Source organism: Mizuhopecten yessoensis, unplaced genomic scaffold, assembly GCF_002113885.1.
Source record: "Mizuhopecten yessoensis strain PY_sf001 unplaced genomic scaffold, ASM211388v2 scaffold1171, whole genome shotgun sequence".
Taxonomy (NCBI): Eukaryota; Metazoa; Mollusca; class Bivalvia; order Pectinida; family Pectinidae; genus Mizuhopecten; species Mizuhopecten yessoensis.
In genome coordinates, this window is record NW_018403913.1 from 723517 (window position 1) to 745768 (window position 22252).

Here is a 22252-nt window from a genome sequence, read left to right on the forward strand (position 1 = left end):
GACTGAATTCCCTGTATTTTGTGATGGCAGGGCGGGACTGAATTCCCTGTATTTTGTGATGGCAGGGCGGGACTGAGGTCCCTGTATTTTGTAATGGAAGGGTGGGACTGAGGTCCTTGTATTTGTGAAGGGACGGTGGGAATTAGGTCTGTGTATTTGTGGGAGGGTGGGACTGAGTTCCATGTATTTTGTGATGGCAGGGTGGGACTGAATTACCTGTATTTTGTGATGGCAGGGTGGGACTGAGGGCCTTGGATTTTGTGATGGGAGGGGGGGACTGAGGTCCTTGTATTTTGTGATGGCAGGGGGGGACTGAGGTCCCTGTATTTTGTAATGGGGGGGTGGGACTGAATTCCCTGTATTTTGTAAAGGGAGGGCGGGACTGAGGTCCCTGTATTTTGTAATGGAAGGGTGGGACTGAGGTCCTTGTATTTGTGAAGGGACGGTGGGAATTAGGTCTGTGTATTTGTGGGAGGGTGGGACTGAGTTCCCTGTATTTTGTGAAGGGACGGTGGGATTGAGGTCTGTGTATTTGTGGGAGGGTGGGACTGTCAGTTCCCTTTATTTTGTGAAGGGATGGTGGGAATGAGGTCTTTGTATTTGTGGGAGGGTGGGACTGAGTTCCATGTATTTTGTGATGGCAGGGTGGGACTGAGGGCCTTGGATTTTGTGATGGGAGGGGGGGACTGAGGTCCTTGTATTTTGTGATGGCAGTGTGGGACTGAGGTCCTTGTATTTTGTGATGGCAGGGTGGGACTGAGGTCCCTGTATTTTGTAATGGAAGGGTGGGACTGAGGTCCTTGTATTTGTGAAGGGACGGTGGGAATTAGGTCTGTGTATTTGTGGGAGGGTGGGACTGAGTTCCCTGTATTTTGGAATGGGAGGGTGGGACTGAGTTCCCTGTATTTTGTGATGGCAGGGTGGGACTGAGGTCCCTGTATTTTGTAATGGGAGGGTTGGACTGAGTTTCCTGTATTTTGTAATGGGAGGGTGGGACTGAGTTCCCTGTATTTTGGAATGGGAGGGTGGGACTGAGTTCCCTGTATTTTGTGATGGCAGGGTGGGCCTGAGGTCCCTGTATTTTGTAATGGGAGGGTGGGACTGAGTTTCCTGTATTTTGTAATGGGAGGGTGGGACTGAGGTCACTGTATTTTGTGAAGGGACGATGGGAATGAGGTCTGTGTATTTGTGGGAGGGTGGGACTGTCAGTTCCCTTTATTTTGTGAAGGGATGGTGGGAATGAGGTCTTTGTATTTGTGGGAGGGTGGGACTGAGTTCCCTGTATTTTGTAATGGGAGGGTGGAACTGAGTTCCCTGTATTTTGTGAAGGGATGGTGGGAATGAGGTCTGTGTATTTTGGGGAGGGAGGGGAGGGTAGGCATGGTGTCCCTGTATTTTTTTGAGGGAAAGGTGTGAACGAGGGTCCATGTATTTTGTGATGGAGGGACGTAAGAGAGAATCAATGAACAGACTCTGTCAGGGTTTGGTTCGAGTGGACTAAGATCCCAAAGGAACTCTGTGAATGTTCTTGGTGCAGTATTCCACACATAAATTATAATAACAGCATGTCCCAGGGCTTTTGTTTCCGTGTACTATAACTCATCAATTAATCACATCTCTGTTGATGGTGTTGTACATAAACAACACCATCAATCAATAAAGTCTAATTCAGCTAAACAGTGGGCTGGAAAAACACCAGTATACTCTAACAGCAGCTAGTGGGCTTGTAACTATATATCACTTCCAAACCCTATAAATCAGTGTACTAAGTGTGGTTTAGGTTACAAAGTGGTCATTCATTTCAACTTGGCTTTCTCACTATCTGTGGGGACAGGTGCTCTATCTACAAGGGGAGGACAGTGAGCTATCTATGGGAAGACAAAAACATTTCAATCATGTTGTTTGAGGGGGTAATCACCACACCATATACAAGACATAGCTATCTCTGGATAGACCTGTATTAAGCAGCTTATTCAAACTGTACTTATAAATGTGACAAAATCAGCCCTAAGCTCTGCCATTAATGGAAGGAACCAGCACTTCAACTTTTTTCTGGACAAAATGACAAAAAAATATGAAACTTTCTAATCTACTTTCTTAAATTTTGTTAGTTATTTTTTTTATAATCTGCTTAATTCTGTGGAAACCATTACGGTTGGTATAAATATACACAGCAAATGTTGTGTAGCGGAACTGGACTGGGTCGATTGCAGGCAACCAGATAGGTCAATAAATTGGTAGAGCATCCGTCTAGAGTTCGGATGGTCCTGGGTTTGAGTTCCAATCTGGCCGTGCTTTTTCTCTGTTACAGTTGCATCTTATTCTCACAAGGAACCATTGCTAATCTTATAACTGAGCAAAAAGGAAACGTCTATAGCAGACATTCGACTCAATAAACAAACACCTAGCTTTTACATTTCCTTTTAACATAATTATATATATATAGAATTCACTCTGAAAATATTAAAAAATGCCAATTTTATCGTTCTGTATTGGAGCGAATGAAACTACCGGTAAAATGTAAGTTTCAGGAGGGAAGTTATTTGGGCAAAATACATGCAGAACTGGTTTTAAATCTTCCGAGTGGTTGCTGAGAATAATTAGCAGGAAAACACGGCCAGTCAATGGCCACCAGATGGACCAGATACAGCTCGAGTATAACCACAAACTGACCATCTATTTATCTACATTCACACTTTTACTGGGTAGGTAGGTCAGGGGTAAACAAACAATAGCTGTCTTTTTGTTTGGCATTTAACTACTTATGTACCTTGTACCAGGTTAAGGATGCATGTCCCAATGCAGGAAAACACTAGAGAGTTCCACTATCTATTTCTTGTTCAGATATCACCCTAGTTATAGACTCAGCTAGGTCAGGGAACTGCTGCTAAATATAAACATATATTTTACAACAATTATGAAACAACTTATTTCAACTTATATTAATCACTCTTGTTGGCCTGGATGTTAGCGTTCAGGGTTTTTTATTGTGGGAGGAAACTGAAGTACCCGGAGAAAACCCACATGTTCGGGCAGGTGACCCCATACTTTTTGGAAATGTTTTATAAGTGTTATTTCTTTATGCTAGGTTTGTTTTGAACACAAATAGTAACTGAAAACTTATTTTGCGAGCTTCTGAAAATGTCTGTTTTCTTTGTAAAGCAAAAAAGTGCAAATCACTTAGAAAGTGTCTCGACTCTAAACCGCTGAAAACATTATGCACTAATTATAAGCCACAATGTGCCAAGTCAATAAACTCAGCTGTCAGAAAATATCGAAACATTTTGCGAAATATCACTATAACACTACAGGCAGTCAGAGGGATGGGGGAATATGTTAAGTTCATTGTTACAGTTTGTGCAGTGGTTAGGGGATCCCTATAAACTAATACTCAAATGAGTTTTTAACGCGTCTTAGTTTTAATATTTATATCTTGTTAATTATGAAGCTAGATAAACATTTTGTTTAAGTATATTGTTTAATTTTTGTTTTTCAAAATATATAATTTTTGTTTAGCTTAATTTTCACCTTTATATTATCATTGATGCTTACAATCTTTACTTATAGTTAAAATCAATGTAAATGTAATAAAATAGTTTACATGCTATATATATTTTAAGCATGACCTGGGAAACTAGAACACTGACAGGTCAGTAAGGGCCCCGTCTTGTGGCAATATATCCCCCATAATCATCAAGAAGCAATCTGCCCATATAGCTGAGCTTGACGTTTGACATTTGGACTTCAAAAAGAATCGCAAGGAAGCAAAATATACATTTTGATGATGTGAGTCTTGTTTCCTTCCATCTCCATATTTGCTGGGCTAACAGAAATGTAAATACCGGTGCAATATTCATTTGTTAGCTTTGATTTGTTTTATTACACCTTATATACCTCTTCCATCAAGAGCGTGGGTCAAAGTCAGAGATCCACTTTGTCTTTGACCTTTGGACCCAAATGACCTTGACCATTCACCCAGTGACCCTGAACTTTGGTCAGTTGACTTATTCTTTAATTCCGACCAACTTTGCTTCTTGATATCATAACAAAATGTACATCAGTGAAAAATACAAAACTTGACCTTGACCCTTAATTTGGACCCCATAACCTGGACCTAAGGTCAGTTGACTCTGTGTTAAGTTCTGAACAACATTGCTTCATAATGTCATGACAAAATGTTCATCAGGGAAAAGGTACAAATTTTAACCTTGACCTTTGGTCAGTTGACTCCTTGTTTAATTCTGATCAACTTTGCTTCATCATGTCATAACAAAATGTTCATCAGTGAAAAGATGCAAATTTGACCTTGACCTTTGAATCTAATGAACTTGACCTTTGACGACCTCGACTTTTTACCTCAATGTGTATTTTTGTGAACTGAACATCTTGACTAAGTTTCATGTACATCGGTCAATAAATACCAAAGTAATCGGCCAGGAACAGAACTTGTGGACGGACAGACAGACAGACAGACAGAGTGATTACTATAGGGCACCCGTATCTCCGATACGGGGCCTTAATTAAACTGTTCTATGTACTACGGTAGTATAGGATGACCATGCATGTATTTGATTAGAACAGATAAATATTTCAGAAGAACTAAACAATTCTGAGTGCACAGTGTTGTACCTATATGCAGATACTGCTATTTGATATATAGCTGAAATTTGATATAAACACGCAATTATTCATTAGCTGACATTTGAAAAAAATAACATCCCTAAGCATAACAAATAATTAGATAAATTCAATATACGAAACTGAAATTTGATACTTTTGATACATATAGCTGAAATAACGTTTGATACCTTTTAAATAACATTAAGCTGACATCTGATATGAAAATTTTAATCTATTGTTTTTTATTAACAGACTTGCTGTTTGCATCACCTAATGGTAAAACTGTAAAGTTAATTCTTCACCAGACAAAATGTTCTAATCGATTACCATAAAAATTACCTCAACCAAATGATAAAAAAGTTTTGAATTGGGGCACAAAAATAGCTTTAACCAAATGATAATACTCTGGGTTTAAAAACATCACTTTAACATTTTCCATCTTTAACGTATTTCTTATAAACCTCTAAGACATGCGTATATCGAATCTATGTGAAAAAATGTTAAACCTTAAATATTGTTTAACAACGTATTCCTATAACCCGACACTGCTGTTTATAATACAAATTTTGCCAGTATAATTGGATCCCTGGTGATATCGGGTATGTACATTATCATGTTTTACTGGTGTGAATTGTTCCTAACTCCTGAGATATCTATCTACCAAAAATAGCCTGCAGTATAAATAAATCTGCATACAACATAAATGAACGGTGGTTAAAACCAAAGACCCTGCCTTTCCACATCAACACAAGAGAATTACTGCATTAACTCCTCATTTCCTATTGCCTCTCTCCACACCTCCACAAACACTAATACCACAGAGAACAGTGAGGTGCTCTCAAACGGTTCCACCTCTTACCGTGGCGGCGTACAGCCATCAACCCATACCTTTACATAAGCTACAGAAATCATAGCCTGTCAGACAAAACTATGCGCAATATGCAATAATGATGTTAATTAATAGAATATTTACCATGTTGCCTGCATTACCTAATGCTGATGTTCGGGGGAGACTAGCCTTGCAGGTTGAGCTTTGTGTTGGGAACCTACTAATTTAGAACGCGGCCTCTCATCATTAAAGGCGCTTAGAGATTAATTCTTATGTTACGGAGTAAATGGAGATATTGGTTTTGACTTGAAATAGGATAACAAAGGGTATTTGGACATCAGATTCTTCAATACCCTTATTATATTTGCATGAGAGCATAACATCATTTACCATACATTCATCAAATCACTAATATGTTATCTTCAATTCAATATCATCTACTACAAGTAGTAATATCATAGCTATGTTCAAAAAAATATCATGATAAGGGCTAAATAATTCATATTCCAAAATACTTTCAAATCAGCTACGATTGTTTTCAATTTAATAATAATCTTATGCAAAATATACATAGTCATAATTAATTAAAATTCAATTAGTTTTTAGAGATAATAGTGCCATGTAGGAACAGAGGGAGAAAAAATCCACTGGATTATCAACAGGACAGATGGACAGACATCAACTCCTTGACTATCAGTACAGATGGACAGACATCCACTCAACCATCATCATTAGGACAGATAGACAGACATCAATCCTTAGGACAGATAGACAGACATCAATTTACTTCGCTATCAGTTTAGATGAACAGATACCAACTGGATCATCATCATTAGGACAGATAGACAGACATCAATTTATTTCGCTATCAGTTCAGATGAACAGACACCAACTGGATCATAATCAGAACAGTGGTTCATCACTGGTACAGATGGACAGACACCCACTAGTTAATCATCAGTACAGACGGACAGATATCCACTGGATCATCACTGGTACAGATGGACAGACACCAACTAGTTCATCATCAGTACAAACAGACAGACATCCTCTGGATCATCATTGGTACAGACAGATATCCGCTGGTAAACTATCAGAACTGGACAGACAACCACCAGTTGAGTCAGTACACAAATATGTTGGATAGGCAGACAGACAACCACAAGGATTCCTACTGGTAATTATACTGGCCCCACTGGTTATGAGTCACAGTGTAATCAATACTTCTGACACAACAAGGTTTTTTCACCACCGCTGAAGCTTTGTTTTCATGAAACTGTAAATATTTAAATAATTAACAAATCCTTCATCAAAGTTGTTAAAGTCAGTCTGACACAAAGATCAGCTATCATCTTCTGTATAATGAGCTTACCGGGTATTGGTTGTGTCAATCAATGCATGCATTATCTCCCCTTTAATTAAACACAAAAAGGTCGTACATTTTATTGAATACCTTATAAGGTCAAATTAGCACATACACCTTATCAGGTCATATTTGTACACATTTCTTTTGTAAATATGGTTATGTATTAGTAGATAATTACACAACTTAAGGTCATATAAGTGCTACAATGCAAATTGATATTTTCATTCACATGGCATTCGATCGCCATTGCCACTAAAACAATCTATCAAATTTTGTCACTCATATGACTTTAAAATCCATTGCTACAGATCTGTGATATCCTATCACAACCCGATGACTGCCCTGGCATTAGGTGTTCTATCCATTTCTGTAATATTTTGATGTTATTACATAATCTTCACAAAAAGTACATTATCTTAATGTATCATTCTCGTTAATATATCATTACTTCTTGTAAGTTTTACTTCAAACAAAATTGAAACTTGTCTGTATAGAACGCCCAAGGGAGATATAAAGATTAGCCCTTAATTAAACCAGTGGTCTTTTATAGAAAGCTTACTATATAAAACGTCATTTGGAGTATTCGTCCGAGGTAGTTATTGACAGATGGTCTTTGTGGAAGTTTTTTTTTATAGAAACATTATTTGGGGTATTCTTCCGAGGTAGTTATTGACAATCATCATGATTTTATAGCAGATGCCCGACTTACTGCAATATATTTACTTTTCCAAATCTCGCAATAACCATGTCTCTGAACACTTCACCTGATGGCTGGGAGTGACATAAGTATTCCCTAATGTCCTACTGCTCCCTGACAGACACTGGTCCAGGATGAACATGGAATTGGATGGCATATGGCTCTATTTAGATACAGCCAGATGAAATCCCTGGAGTGGCCATTACGTTATCATGTACATGGAACAGCGGTGTTAAAGTCATGTCATAGACAACAGACCTTATCGGGAAACAACGCAACAGTAACTGACAAACATTTGAATGCATATCATCCATACAAATTACCTCTGAGAAAAGTCCTACGTATCTGTTTTGATAGAATTGCAGTGAGAAATGTCTCAGGAGAGAACTTGTGTATGAAATTACAATGAGATTTTTCTATAATTCATATATATATGGATGTACTAAAACAGGGTATGACGGCAGAAGACAAAAAACAAAAGTCGTGACAAAAGAAACGTGACAGCAGATAATGAGAGAACAAAGTATGTGACAAAATAGGATTTAAACGAAATGACAACAAATGATGAATCTATATCAGACGCTAGACAATAAAAAGATTATGCAAAAAAATGTAACACCAGTAAATAAAAGTATACAGAAGATGTGCAACAGAAGATGAACAAGTATAGGAGATGTAGCAAAAGAAATGTGACACCAGACAAGTGGCTCAGGGACCTTATTAGCTCACCTGGAATTTGTTCTTTTAACTCAAAGCCTGCCGAATACCCTCCACTTTTAGCAAGTGAATGGATTCTTCAGGAGTTGTTTTACTTTTCGCAGTATTTAATTTGACCCCTGGGACCTCAAAATAGATCAAGGTCAGTTTTGTTCGCATACTTTGCTGGGAAACATCAAAAGAATTAACCACCCTTATATCATGACTTTAGGCCTTTCCATTCTCTAGAAGAAGTCATTTGAAGGGTAAGACATATTTGACATCTGTGACCTTGAAAGTTTTAAGTCACCAGAAGGTCATCTTTCATATTCAGGCCAGGTGAGCTAAAAATGTAACAACCGAAGGCGAAAGAACAGTAGATGTGAAAAAAGAAATGTGACGACAGAAGATGAGATTTCAGAAGATGGTTGTACGGAAGATCAGTTTACAGAAAATGTGAAAACATAAAGATTTGGCCACAGAATGGACAACAGAAGACGAATGTACATAATTTCAAAACAGAAGTGACTAATCTAGTCTACAGACATCTTCCATTTTCCATGAAAGATTTTTTTTTCCTAATTTCAAAAATGACTCTATAACTATTTGACAGATTCAACCCAAATAAAAAATAAAAAAGCAATTATTGCAAAATAATAGATCCATTTATGCATGCATAACACACTGGATACTTGCTCGAGCAAGTTAAGTATGATAAACTGAGATGGCCTAATTGACAATTGAACTATGGATCTCAAAGTGATATTGTCACATTGTTAAAGTGATGCTTCATCTGCAAATTAAGTCTCATAAAAATTTGTTCAGCCATTGAAAAAGTGCAGTTGTGTGACTGCACAACACACAAAAAACAAAGCATGCACATATGCGCATGTACACATGTCCAGTGTGAGCACAAATTTGTACAAATGTGCGATTTTATATGAAACAAAACTAGAAGGCTTGTGTTGATTGCTGATAAAGACCGTTGATCTCAGTTACGTTTGTCCAGTGTTCTGATACTGTTTATGTTCATGTATGGAAGTCAAACTCTCAAATATATCTTTGGCTTCTACTGTGTTTGACACCAGAATGTTTTCACATCTTTACAAGATGCCCTCAGGATTTGATGTTACCCACAAATATATTAACTGTCCTAGTTTTTTTTATATATATTTGTAAACATTAGTATTGGTTAAATTTGACCACTTCCTGTGACCTTCACTTTATAAAACAAGAGGCCCAATGGGCCTGCATCGCTCACCTGGTATAAATCTCACACTTGTAACCTTAAAAGTGATCTAAAATAAAGCTACAGGCAAATTAAGTCATTATGTTGAACAAATTTTATAGCCTTTCATCACAAGATGCAACTTGCAAATTATCAACATCCTGGGACCCATGGTTATTCAGAAGAGGTTGTTTAGAGATTTTAAACAAATTTGACCCCTGTGACCTTGAATATAAGTCAAAGTCATTCACTTTAACAAACATAGTAGTCCTTGATCCCAGCATGCTACTGACTAAATATCATCACCCCAGGCATTTTTGTTATTCAGAAGAAGTTGTTTAATGATTTTCACATATTTTACCCCTGTGACCTTGAATATAGGTGAAGGTCATTCATTTGAACAAACTTGATAGCCCTTTATCCCAGCATACTACTGGCCAAATATCATCACCCTGGGCATTTTGGTTATTCAGAAGAAGTTGTTTAATGTTTTTCACATATTTTACCCCTGTGACCTTGAATATAGGTGAAGGTCATTCATTTGAACAAACTTGATAGCCCTTTATCCCAGCATACTACTGGCCAAATATCATCACCCTGGGCATTTTGGTTATTCAGAAGAAGTTGTTTAAAAGTTTTTTTAAGACAATTGACCCTTGTGACCTTGAATAAAATTGGAGGTCATTCATTTGAACAAACTTGGGAGTCCTTCACCCAAGCATGCTACTGGCCAAATATCATCTCCCTGGGCAGTTTGGTTATCATGAAGAAGATGTTTAAAGTTTTTAACATATTTGACCCCAGTGACCTTGAAAATGGGTGAAGGTCATTAATTTTAACTTGAAGCCCTTCATCCCAGTTTGCTTCTGGCCAAATATCATCACCCTAGGCCTTTCGGTTATTAAGAAGAAGTCGTTTAAAGTGAAATATTGACGCCGGACGCCGGACGGCCGGACGACGGATGCCGCACCACGGCATAAGCTCACTTGGCACTTCGTGCCAGGTGAGCTAAAAAATGAGTTATTCAGAAATAAAGGCCCAAACAATGTGACCTTGACATTTAGAGTGCCAACCTCAAGTGTTGTACACATTTACCTTAATCATGCAGCTTAAAAGAATGAATTCATTCATAACAAAATTGTAATGACTTGACCTTTGAGGCTTTGACCCCCTGTTGTGACCTTGCGTTTTGAAATGTGGAGATGAAGATGAATAGTAGAAGTTAATGTATAGAGAAGAATCTAGTATGGACGGCCAGTGCCATTAGGTAGTGTCCTTTCCCAAATCTTCAACCCCCACTTCCAACCTCCAGTACCTGCTTCATTCAATAAGTATCATATATCATATGGTATAAGACCAGGCTTGTCCAGCTGGGAGGTCCTGACAGTATTTCAGCATTCTATGACCAGCCCTGGTTCACTTTGCTAAATAATTTGGCAAAATGAAGACTTTCCAACTACATCATCTGTTTATGCCTCAGTAAACCAACTCTTGGTAAGAATACCTAAAAAATTGTCACTAGCAGGAACAAATCAAAGGCCATGCTAAATATGAAAGTTCTGACTGTTATCAAGTAAGATCTTAAGCTGAATATGTATCATTGTATTAGTTGCATAGCCTCTTTCATTGCCTCCGGGTCCTGCAGTTTTAAATGAATTGAAAGCAGAAGATATAGGCCACAGGTTTTAAATAACACACTCTAAACAATCACAGAACTTATTTGAAAGGTTTTTATTTCAATTGATCGCTATTGAACTCATTTAAAATTCTTAAACTCACTCAAGACACTCTGGTTGACCATATTAGTTTTGTCGATAAAGTAGACAATGTAAAAACAGCACCAGAGACCACCATGGTGAAGGATGGGCAGCAGCACATTGTAATTAGTATAAAGGTCGAAATTGATATTCTGCTACTCCCGACTTCACTTCCCTCGTCACACTTTCTTCCTGTCCGAGACCCCTTTTTATTCCTCCCAGAAACTCAACTTTAGTGTGAATCAATACCGTTATTGGTTATAAATGCTTCGGAGACTTATACATTAAAGTGCCACGACGAAAACCCTCGGCCCGTCACTCCTGGTCGAAGATCAATAGGATGTGGTAAGTTGTACACTCTGGACAGTCTGTGAAGCACACTGTCGATGTGCCTCACAATGACATGAGGGGATATTCAGCCTTCTTACGGCATGTCCAATTACACTTGTGACATGTACACAGCAAACCTCTTGCATCAACCTTTTGTGGGGCACTTCACCAATTCGCGGAATTTCATGCTCTGTCAGTAACAGCGCTTACAATTTCCTGATACAATTTGATACGGAATACTAAATCTAAAGAATCTAAGAAAATATCACAGGGAAAGGTTTCTAATAGACTGTTTTCATAACAATAGCCGGAACCGCCCAATCACATAGAGTACTTCCTCAGATGATGAGCGTGGAATCAAGATAGACTCCTTTTTCTCCCTGATCTGTTTCATTTTATATCTAATATCTGGTTTAAAGTGCTTTATCTCCAATCTGGGCAAAGAACACTATCTGAATATGGTCCTTACTTTTCCTGTTTTTCATTTTATTCGCATGAACAGTTTTGTATCGATTATTGCACGACAGATCATTTATGTGGAGGTTTTTTTTTGCGATTTTCTTTATAACTATATCCTCCTTGCAGGGCTAGCTCTGGGTGGGCTAGCTCTGGGTCTTGATTCAGTTTCGTCAAATTTTAATATGTTCCCAACAAGTGCACATGATGGCACAATCATGGTCCAGTCCCCCCCCCCCTCCCCCTCCTAAAAAAAGGCCCACCCCTTTAATTTTTATTTATACATGCATTCTAATGTGTCCTATGTATCTTTGACTGGAAATGGGTTTTTTTCACAGTCCATTAAATTATCTTTGGTAAAATATTTCCATCAGATGAGATCAAAATTTTCAGTCAGTCACTGACTGTCATAGACACAATTGGAATGTAATTGTACAATGTATATGTACAATGTATATGTACAATGTATATGTACAATGTAACTGTACAATGTATATGTACAATGTAATTGTACAATGTATATGTACAATATAATTGTACAATGTATATGTACAATGTATATGTACAATGTATATGTACAATGTAATTGTACAATGTATATGTACAATGTATATGTATATGTACAATGTATATGTACAATGTATATGTACAATGTATATGAAAATCTTCTTAAAACATACCCAGCTTGTCGTAATACATACTGCCAAATTAACAATTCACCAAACTTTCCTGCTCTGAGCATACAAAATATGCCCACATGGCCAACACAATTAATCCACTATAAAGTAGGTAAATTCATTATCCATTATCCAAAAATACTCTTAGTGTTTTTATGTCTTTGGATTTGTGTTTCACCGTGTAAAAAAATCAATTTGATTTGTATTCTTTGGAAATCATTATATAAGAATTTAATATGAAGCAAATATAAGATTAATGTGATGCAATCATATCTGTATTGTTCGCACATAATGATTTAACCTACATGTACAAAGAATAACGGCTTTCCCTCTCCAAAATATATCTTATATTATATATAAACTATATACATGTATTCAATAATAAATCTCAGAAATTTCTCCAGATAAAATTTGTTTCATTAATTATATTATCATTCAAAAGTTTCAATGATCAAATGTGAAGAAAAATGGTGTCATAGATGGCATCAAGAAGGATAATAAAACCATATTTGAACAAAACAAAGTGACTTCCCTTCCATCTTTTCTAAGGTTATCAAAGTTACTTCCCCTTGCTCTAGATATCCGTAACTATCAACAGTATTTGTTTTGCTTAGGACTCGTTGTCCTCCAAAATGCTGCACACACAAGAACCAGCGACATATCAGTAAACGGGAGCGATGTGAAGATATGATTTTGATTAGATTGTGTTTTACACCCCATAGATTGTACAAATATGCAACAAGTAGCAAACTCATATACATTAATTAGATTGCTATTTGCAGAACCAGTTGCAAATTGTCCTACATATAATATACAAGCAATGATTTTGAGACATGTGACTGGATTAACTATAAGTAAACGAGTTAATGAAGTGCTATGTACAGTCAAGCTATTATTTCACATACAACTCACTCAATTAACTTACTCACTCAAGACAGATTCCTGATTTTGTACATATAAAAAAATACAAGCTTTTGTGCATTATGACAACAACCTCCTTTAAAAGATTCTTAAATTTTCTAACTGTTAAGCTATGTTTACCTACCTTGAAATTTCCAGTCTGTTGTAACATACTCTTGATGACACTCTTTGTAGTTACACAAAGTCAGTTAAAGTATCTTCTTTCCCATACTTCCGGGGCAGCCCTGAACAATACAGAATAATGCTTTATCAATGTGTAGCTAGCATATGATCTGTATTAGGTTATATTATAAACCTATACAAATTTTATTTTGATAGAGCACCCGATTTCCTGAATTCCCATAACATTATCATTTTCAAATTTGGCGGATTAAAATCACATTATTTGATGCATTATTCTTGCCCAATACCAATGATCTTTTTCAAAAAAAGAAAATTAAGTACTTAAGAAATTATATCCCCACCCCTAGGATATTACAATATTACCTTTTTCAACAGCATTTGTTGTTTTCACTTCGTGATAAGGAGAAAACTGTCAAAAATATATAAATGGTCATCTCCAATACTTAAACTTCTGATTTCTGCAACCCATAAAAGACACATCACGGCAGAAATTAGGTGTATGATTTATCATTCATATGTGATTAAAAAACTCATTAGCACAGCAATACACAACTTCTATATTTACCTTTTACTGGATATCTAGCCTTCCTTCTGGTTGTATTTAATTACATGGCAAGTACAGATATTTCCTAATATATGCTAAGTAATTTTAACACATATCAGCAACAAGTGTCCTATAGAAAGCCCACATGGATAAAAACAAGAAAACAAAGAAAAAAACCTACAGACCCAAAATTGATAGGTGACAGACCACCTTTACCTTTTCAATCATACATATTTCACTTAAATTTCACTGAGCTATCTTAAGCAAGCCAAAAGATATTATTGGCCCAGTCAATGAAGTTGACCTTTGAACTCAATGTGACCATGACCTTGGGGGTACAGATCCAATTTATGGTTTTTGACACACTGCCTTTTCATCCTTCATTTTAGTCCGAAAACTTCATTGAGCTATCTTTAGCCAGTCAGAAGTTATGGCACAGATAATGAGTTTGATCTCTTACCTCAATGTTACTTTGACTTTGGGTATTATACATACAGACCCAATAGTGGTTTGCAACACACACCCTTGCCATCCTACATATACCCCTTATTTTATTGCACTATCTTCATTTAGTCAGAGGTAAAGGCTCAGACAATGAATCTGCCCTTCGACTCCAATGGGACCTTGACCTTTGGCATACAGACCCATTTTTGGTTTGTGACGACTCACACTTGCAATCCTACATATATTCCTTAAGTTTTAATGAGTTATCTTTTACAAGTCATGGCCCAGACAATAAATTTGACCTTTGAACTCAATATGACCTTGACCTATGCATACAAACCCAATTGTGGTTTGTGACACATCAGCTTCCTTCCTACATATATCCATTTACATTTCATCGAGATACAACCAGGGAGTCTAAAGTTGTGGCCAAGACAATGAATTTGACCTTTGACTTCATTGTGACCTTGACCTTGGGTGAACGGTTCATTTAGCTGCAAGTGACACTCTGCCTTACCATCCTTCATATGTATGTAAAATTTCATTGAGCTTTCTTCCTTAATTTAGAAGTTACGGCCCTCACAAATACTATGGATGGACAAACGGAGGGGATGGGGGTGTTATACAAAATTTATCCTTTTTTCCCTAAGCATGCTTCAGACTGCATTTGGTTTAAATCCCTTCACTTGTATAGAAGGAGGAAAAAAATCCTCTATTTCCCCTATTGGGCCCACCCCTCTGCCCCCAGAGGGGCCACACCCTCTGTTTATACAAACTTGAGGCTCCTTTGTCCAAAGATGCTCTAGAACAAATTTGGTCAAAATCCTTCTATTGGTTCAGAAGATTTTTAAAGATTTAACTATTTTCCCCCTATTTGGCCCCGCCCCTCTGCCCCGAGGGGGACCATGCATGCATACCCTCTGTTTATACAAAACTAAGAACTCTTTGGCCAATGATGCTCCAGACCAAATTTGGTCAAAATCCCTTCATCAGTACAAAAGGAGAAGGATCTTTAGTATTTTCCTCTATTTCCCCAATGGGCCCCACCCATCTGCCCCAAAGAAGGGGTCCACACATCTCAGTTTATACAAAATTGATTCTTTTGTCCCTAAGCATGTTTCAGACTGCATTTGGTTTATATCCCTTCACTTGTATAGTAGTAGAAAAAAATTCCTCTATTTCCCCTATTGGGCCCATCCCTCTGCCCCCAGAGGGGCCACACCCTCTGTTTATACGAACTTGAGGCTCCTTTTTCCAAAGATGCACCAGAACAAATCTGGTCAAAATCCTTCTATTGGTTGAATAGAAGATTTTTAAAGATTTACCTATTTTCCCCCTATTTGGCCCCGCCCCGAGGGGGACCATACCCTCCCTTTATACAAAACTGAGAACCCTTTGGCCAATGATGCTCCCGACCAAATTTGGTCAAAATCCTCTGTGCAGTTAAGGACTAGTAGCGTTTTAAAGGAAAAACTTGACAGACGACAAACACTGCACCATGGCCTTTGGGCCAGGTGAGCTAAAAATCTAAACATTTGTTATATTGGTACATTAATAATCAGTCAGCCACCTAGCTCCTGATTGAAGAGGCTTACTTTTTCAGTTCTTAATAAGTAATTACAGACGAAAGTTTGAATATGGGCTAAAAACAATCATAGAGTTGCCCAAGGACAACTAAACAGTGGTTTTTGATCTAGCAGAAACATGGTTCAAACTTGCGTGGCTAATTTGACCAGCTTTTGCTAAGTCTACTGCTGTAGGAGAAGAGGGATGGGGCTATTTACCACACAGTTTGGAAAATCATTCCAGAGTTTTACCATTATGTGGCTTAATGATTGACCTCTCACAAAAATATTACATCTGGTCTAATTACCAGTCATTTCTACACGTATACCTGGCCTGACTATATATGAAGTTGTAAGTAATTTTCCTCAACAGTATCAATTATATTCAATATTCTATAAACTCGAAAAAAATCTGACCTCAGTCGCCTGATATTGTGGAAATCCTAGTGCTTCTAATCTATCTGGGTAGTATACAGTATCAACTAAATGATTACCTTGGTCTGGGGCTGCAGTCCAGTCACTAATGGCTAAAAAAGCCCAGTAGTGCATCATTTACACACTTATGCGACTGGGACTAACAATAAATTGAGTCAATAACTCAATTAGGAGTAAAGAAGGTGTTTATTCAAAGTCCTGAGAATTGAAACCAAGAACACGAACAAGGTATGTAATGTATGAGTCAATAATTTATTTTCCCTGTGTTTTACATCACATTGACTGTTTTCCACTCTAGATTGGTGAAGCTGGTTTGGTGTTACATGGAGAAAGCAAAGCTGTGGACTACTGAATACAGTATTAGTGTTGTAGAGTCATAGGATTTGTTACTAGCTACTGGTCTAATAGTCGAAGCACTTTTGAAACAAGTAAATAATTCATTATATTCTATAAAACGTATTCCAGAATTTTGTACCAATGAAATCCATTTTTCTGGAGAAGGTGTACTTTAAGTGATGACCTACGTATCACACAGCAGAAGCTCTCTGATGGTATTGGTAGACATTACTTAATAGCCTGGTTGGGACAAAATCAAAAAGATTTCAAATATGAACTTTCATATTGGCATGGTATAATTTCATGATTCCTGAAAGAAAGTCTGCTAAACCAGTAAACATATATTATCTATATTAACATGATGTTGTCAGTATGTAAATAGTCAGTAGCAGTACATGTGCAGACAAGGGAGATAACCTTTTCCCATTGAAAGGAGGATCGCAATTGGTCACAAAGACATAACAAATATTTAATGCAACCTATGCATATAACAGAGATTGATGAAGGAACAGAACCTGAATCTAGGAAAGATTGCAGTCCAGCATTATTTCCTTAATATATCTGTACCCATAACAAAATTTGCTGTGTGTTATACACATTGAAAACAAAGAAAAATATAAAGTTGTCTTGATTATATATGTACTTAACACATAAGTCCCCAAACCAAAACATTAAGTAACAGACTGCTTCTTTTTTAGAAACATTCAACATAAAAAAAATATCTCAAGACAACCAACTGGAGTGCACAGATTCAGATTCCAAGTCTTGTCATGAAAGGTAAACCCTGCACCAAACAAACCAGACATGGATACACACAGAGAAACTTTAGTGTCCCATCTTTTTGGAGAGCACGTCTTTGACGAACAGCTTGACCAACAGGTTGGTTGGTCAGTCAGGAGTATAAAATCACCATGACTCTGTGTCAGATGCCTCGGTCCACTGACCACACGGCCAGGTGACTCTCTGCTGAGTAAGTGTGGCACTACATCATCGGCAGATCACAGCGAGTAGTTACATACACGATAGTCTATAAAATTGAAACGTCTATTTTTCAATGTTCATTTTCTGCACGTCGGTTTCTAAGTTTTCGGCACCTTTCTTTCCCTTCTTCTGACCTTCCTTGTGTTTCTTTTGTTTCTTCGTCTCCTCTTGATCAATTGGTGCTGGTTTAACAAATGGAATCTTCTCCTTCCAACCTGTGAACAAGCAGATAACAGTGTCAAAAATACATGATCAGCAAAACTTTTATTACTTTTGCTTAAAATTGTTTTCTGATATTCCATTTACTTTATTTCTTAGTGTAATAAATGATATTGTATCATAAGACTCAGAAAATCTTTGAAATTTAGATCTGAAATTCTAATTCTTATTTATAGTTATAAATTCATGTTTCTATGTAGTTACTTAGGGGTTTTCAAACATAACACAGTTGGTGATTATGATTATCTATTACTTAAGTACCTTTCTTTATTAGTGTGTATATATCAATCCAATAATAATAACTACACTAGTGCTAAATACATATGATTTTGAAAATATTCTAGTAATTTACCTACCCTCTTATATAAGTTGGCTACAGATGTTTTACCTTGTGATGCATCTAACACAAAACAATTGTTCTTACAACAGCCATTTCATCTTAAAACTATTGCGATATTCTTGTTAATATATGAAGTTTCATCATTATTTAATCAAAAAGGAAGTTTCCAGAGTGATTTTCTAAAACTATTTATGGCACCCAATGAAACACAAATCTCCTTTAAAGCATCCTAAAACTTGACTAAGATGTGAAGTTAGAAATCTTACAAATATTTCCATAAATAGTAACAGTGACCTTGACATCCTGAAACAAGAAGTCATTTGAGATATTGTCATACTGATGCCAATATATGTAATTTGATCAAAATCTTATCAAAACGGAAGTCACTACAGAGATGAAAATCAATGAACATACCAGGTACATGTATACAAACATACATGTATTTATACAAATTGGGCACTATATCCCTTCCACAACCTCTACTGCAAGAGGACTATCAACATACAGGCTATCTAATCTTAAAAACTTTTTTCAATAATCGCTTACACACACTTAGACTTTTTTGTATCTTTCCAATAATCCCCCACCCCACTTCTGTTTTCTCATAAATCCCTTGGTGATGAATGGAACCAATACGGTATGTGCAAACACGGACAAAACATACTACATATGCTTGTAACACCGGTGGTCTCTTCACAGAGGTAGTCATATAATCAACTACAACTGGGTTTAAACACCAACAAGAGATACTACATAAACTCGGGCATATAATGTCTGAGCGGCTCGGGTTCAAGTACAGACGAACCTGTATCAAGAGACCACCCTTTTCGTAGTCCAAATAGTGGTCTCTTCACACTGGTGGTCTTTTAACAGGTATTTCACAGTGAAATCATTTAAACATTTCAAACTAGTCTCTCAATAGAGGGGGTTACATGGTCAGGTTTGACTATTTAATGTGCTACATACACTCGGGCATGTAGAGTTTGAGTGGCTCGGGCACGATGACTCCATCTTCTGTCTGGTAGTTCTCCAGTATGGCACATATCACTCGCGTCGTGGCACACATCGTGGCATTTAACATATGGCAGTAATCCGCCTACAAGATAAGGAGGAAGCACATGTAAATCTAAATCTAGACACAAACAAGAAATCATGACGCTATTCAAAATCAACACTCTTTTTTTCAAGCGCATTTTTATTACTTCTTTTTATCAAATTCACAAATTAATAGATGTATAAAACACCTCTATAGTTTGATTTTTCTCACTTATTGCAATATCAATTTTGACCATTTATAAATTACATTACAGAGCAACTGACCTCCTGATTCATCTTCTTGGTCTGTCCGTAGCGGACCTTGAGTCGACGTGCCTGGTAGTCCAGACAGTTGGAGCAGGAGACCAGCTCTCGGAATGCCCCTGATGCAGGGAACCATGCCTCTAAGTCCAGCTTCTTGGCTGCAGCATTGTTCAGGGCACCTGTCATTCAACATTTTGCACACTTAATGAGCTTCTCGTACATATTTTCTTTAATATAAATAACAAAAACTTTAAAAAGATACCAAACATTACAAATATTTTTATTTCTTTGAAAATAAAATGTTTTGCTTACATTTTTAACATGACATTTCTTTCTTTAATTATTTAAATTTTAGTTTGACTGTACATGAAATTTATTTATTTTAGAACAATTATTATACAAGTTATTTCAACTAATATTAATCATTCTTGTTGACCCAGATGTTAGCCTTGGTGAAAGGCAAGTGCGCTATCCACTGCACCACCCGACCACTCTAGTTTGACTGTGGTATGTCACATCCTGGTAAATTGAGCTTTGATACAAACATGTTATTTCTAATTCATGTCTTACAATTAGCAGATAAAATATAAACTTACTTGTAATCTTGTGTCCAGAATGAATGACACTGACTTTTGAAACTCTAGCTCAGTAATGTGATACAAAAACAGAGTATTATGATGACATAAGTCTGACCAAGTATGATTATCTCCCTTAGTACTCACCTGACACAATGCTCACTATCCGGTATGGAATCCCAAGCAATTTGTTAAAGTCTTCAGCATTTGTTATCATCTCGTCAAATATTTCCCAAGATTTATTATCATGAGGTGAAGTTAGACAGAACTGTTCAATCTGTGAAAATAGAAATCACATTTCTGTTAAGGCTATTCTAAAATCGGTATTGTCTCTTACAATAGAGTGCCGAGTAGAACCACTGATTCTGTCAGGAGCTACACAACAGACTTTCAATGCTTCAAGTTAATTGTTATTTTCAAGTTTGCATAGAGGAGCCGAGTGCAGAGTGGGGAGTTTTTCCTATGACCCTAGGAAATAAAATTTAAATTTGATCTACTGCTCCAATGCATTTCTGGGAATCCCTGATATGGTTGTTTCATGAAAAGTATAAGTGTTTGTGCTGTAGTAATTTTCCCTATGTACAATTATAAGGGACCTGGGTGTGTGAATAGCTCTGACACCTGGACACCTGGACACCACACCACACCACTACAAAAAGAAGGCTGTGTTTGTCAGGAATTAATTTTGAAGAGACAATTAAAGGATGAAGCTATTAACAAACCACCGTCTACACATTGCTTAGATACATTGACCACCAACAAAATGTCTAACTCACCTTTTCAAATTGATGGACCCTGAAGATTCCACGTGTGTCCCGCCCATGTGAGCCGACCTCCTGTCGGAAGCATGTCGAGTAACCAACGTAGCGGATGGGCAGACTCTCAGTGGGTATCCACTCGTCTCGGTGGTAGGCAGCAATAGGCTGTTCTGCAGTGGCAATCAGGTATTTCTCTTCTACAACACTCTCCTCTGCCTTCTCACTGCCCTTACCTACGACCTGTGATGTATAACCTCCAGTTATTATCCATGAATTTAGTTGTCATGTATTACCATAGTTACCAAATAAACTCATTGTCATCCATGACCCGTAATGTATAACTCATTCTTTACATCCTAAATCCTTAACAGGCATAGATTTCTGTAAATCTGTAAGCTATCGTGTACAAATCAAGAGATTTTTAATTACACAAGAAGCATGTCCAGTTCTTCTGAACTCCAGAATACTGAACGCTTTGGTTTACAATGTGTGTACCTTGTAGAGTTCATCGTCAAACTGTGACAGCTGAGCCACTTCCTGCATCACTTCCTTCCTCATGAAGAACGGCGTGTACAGCGGTGTGTATTTTTTATTGTGAAGCATACCCAACGCAAGGTTGATCAGAGCTTGCTCCAAAAACACCAACGGACCCTGTCAGAAATAAATCAGGACTTTTCTCATTATTTTGGGAATGGAGCATCATGGGGTTTTAGTATTTGTAAAAATGCATTACTGGTAAGAGAAATATACTGGGAATTTTCAGAATTATACCAAATAATGATTGTTTTTGCAAAGTATTATCAGCAAGAGGCCAATGGGCCTTAACGGTCACCTGATATATTTATACAGAGACTTGATTTTGTTTTTAACATGAACAGAAATATTATTCAAAGTGACAAAAAACAATAAAACCACCTTACTCAATATCTAGCATACAGATTTCAGACTAAAAAGGATTTGAAACTAGCACCTCTGATTCTTAACAAGGAAAATGAAGAAATTTTAGCACACTGACTCCTTTGAGCCCCACCCTACAGCCCTTGGGGGTAGGGCTGG

The 22252-nt window shown here is 37.2% G+C and overlaps 1 protein-coding gene across 1 annotated transcript in view; it reads right to left on the reverse strand.

Moving 5' to 3' along the window:
- Positions 1-16921: 16921 nt before the first annotated feature.
- The window catches only part of LOC110457993 (serine--tRNA ligase, cytoplasmic-like), an 11411-nt gene continuing 6080 nt past the window's right edge, over positions 16922-22252 (reverse strand). Inside the window, exons 6-11 of the mRNA XM_021509515.1 lie at positions 21692-21847; positions 21215-21436; positions 20586-20715; positions 19885-20042; positions 19531-19660; positions 16922-18220 (exon numbers count right to left, since the gene is read on the reverse strand). Coding sequence (XP_021365190.1) covers positions 18069-18220; positions 19531-19660; positions 19885-20042; positions 20586-20715; positions 21215-21436; positions 21692-21847 — 948 coding nt within the window. The 3' untranslated portion in view covers positions 16922-18068. The remainder of the gene's footprint in view (positions 18221-19530; positions 19661-19884; positions 20043-20585; positions 20716-21214; positions 21437-21691; positions 21848-22252) is intronic.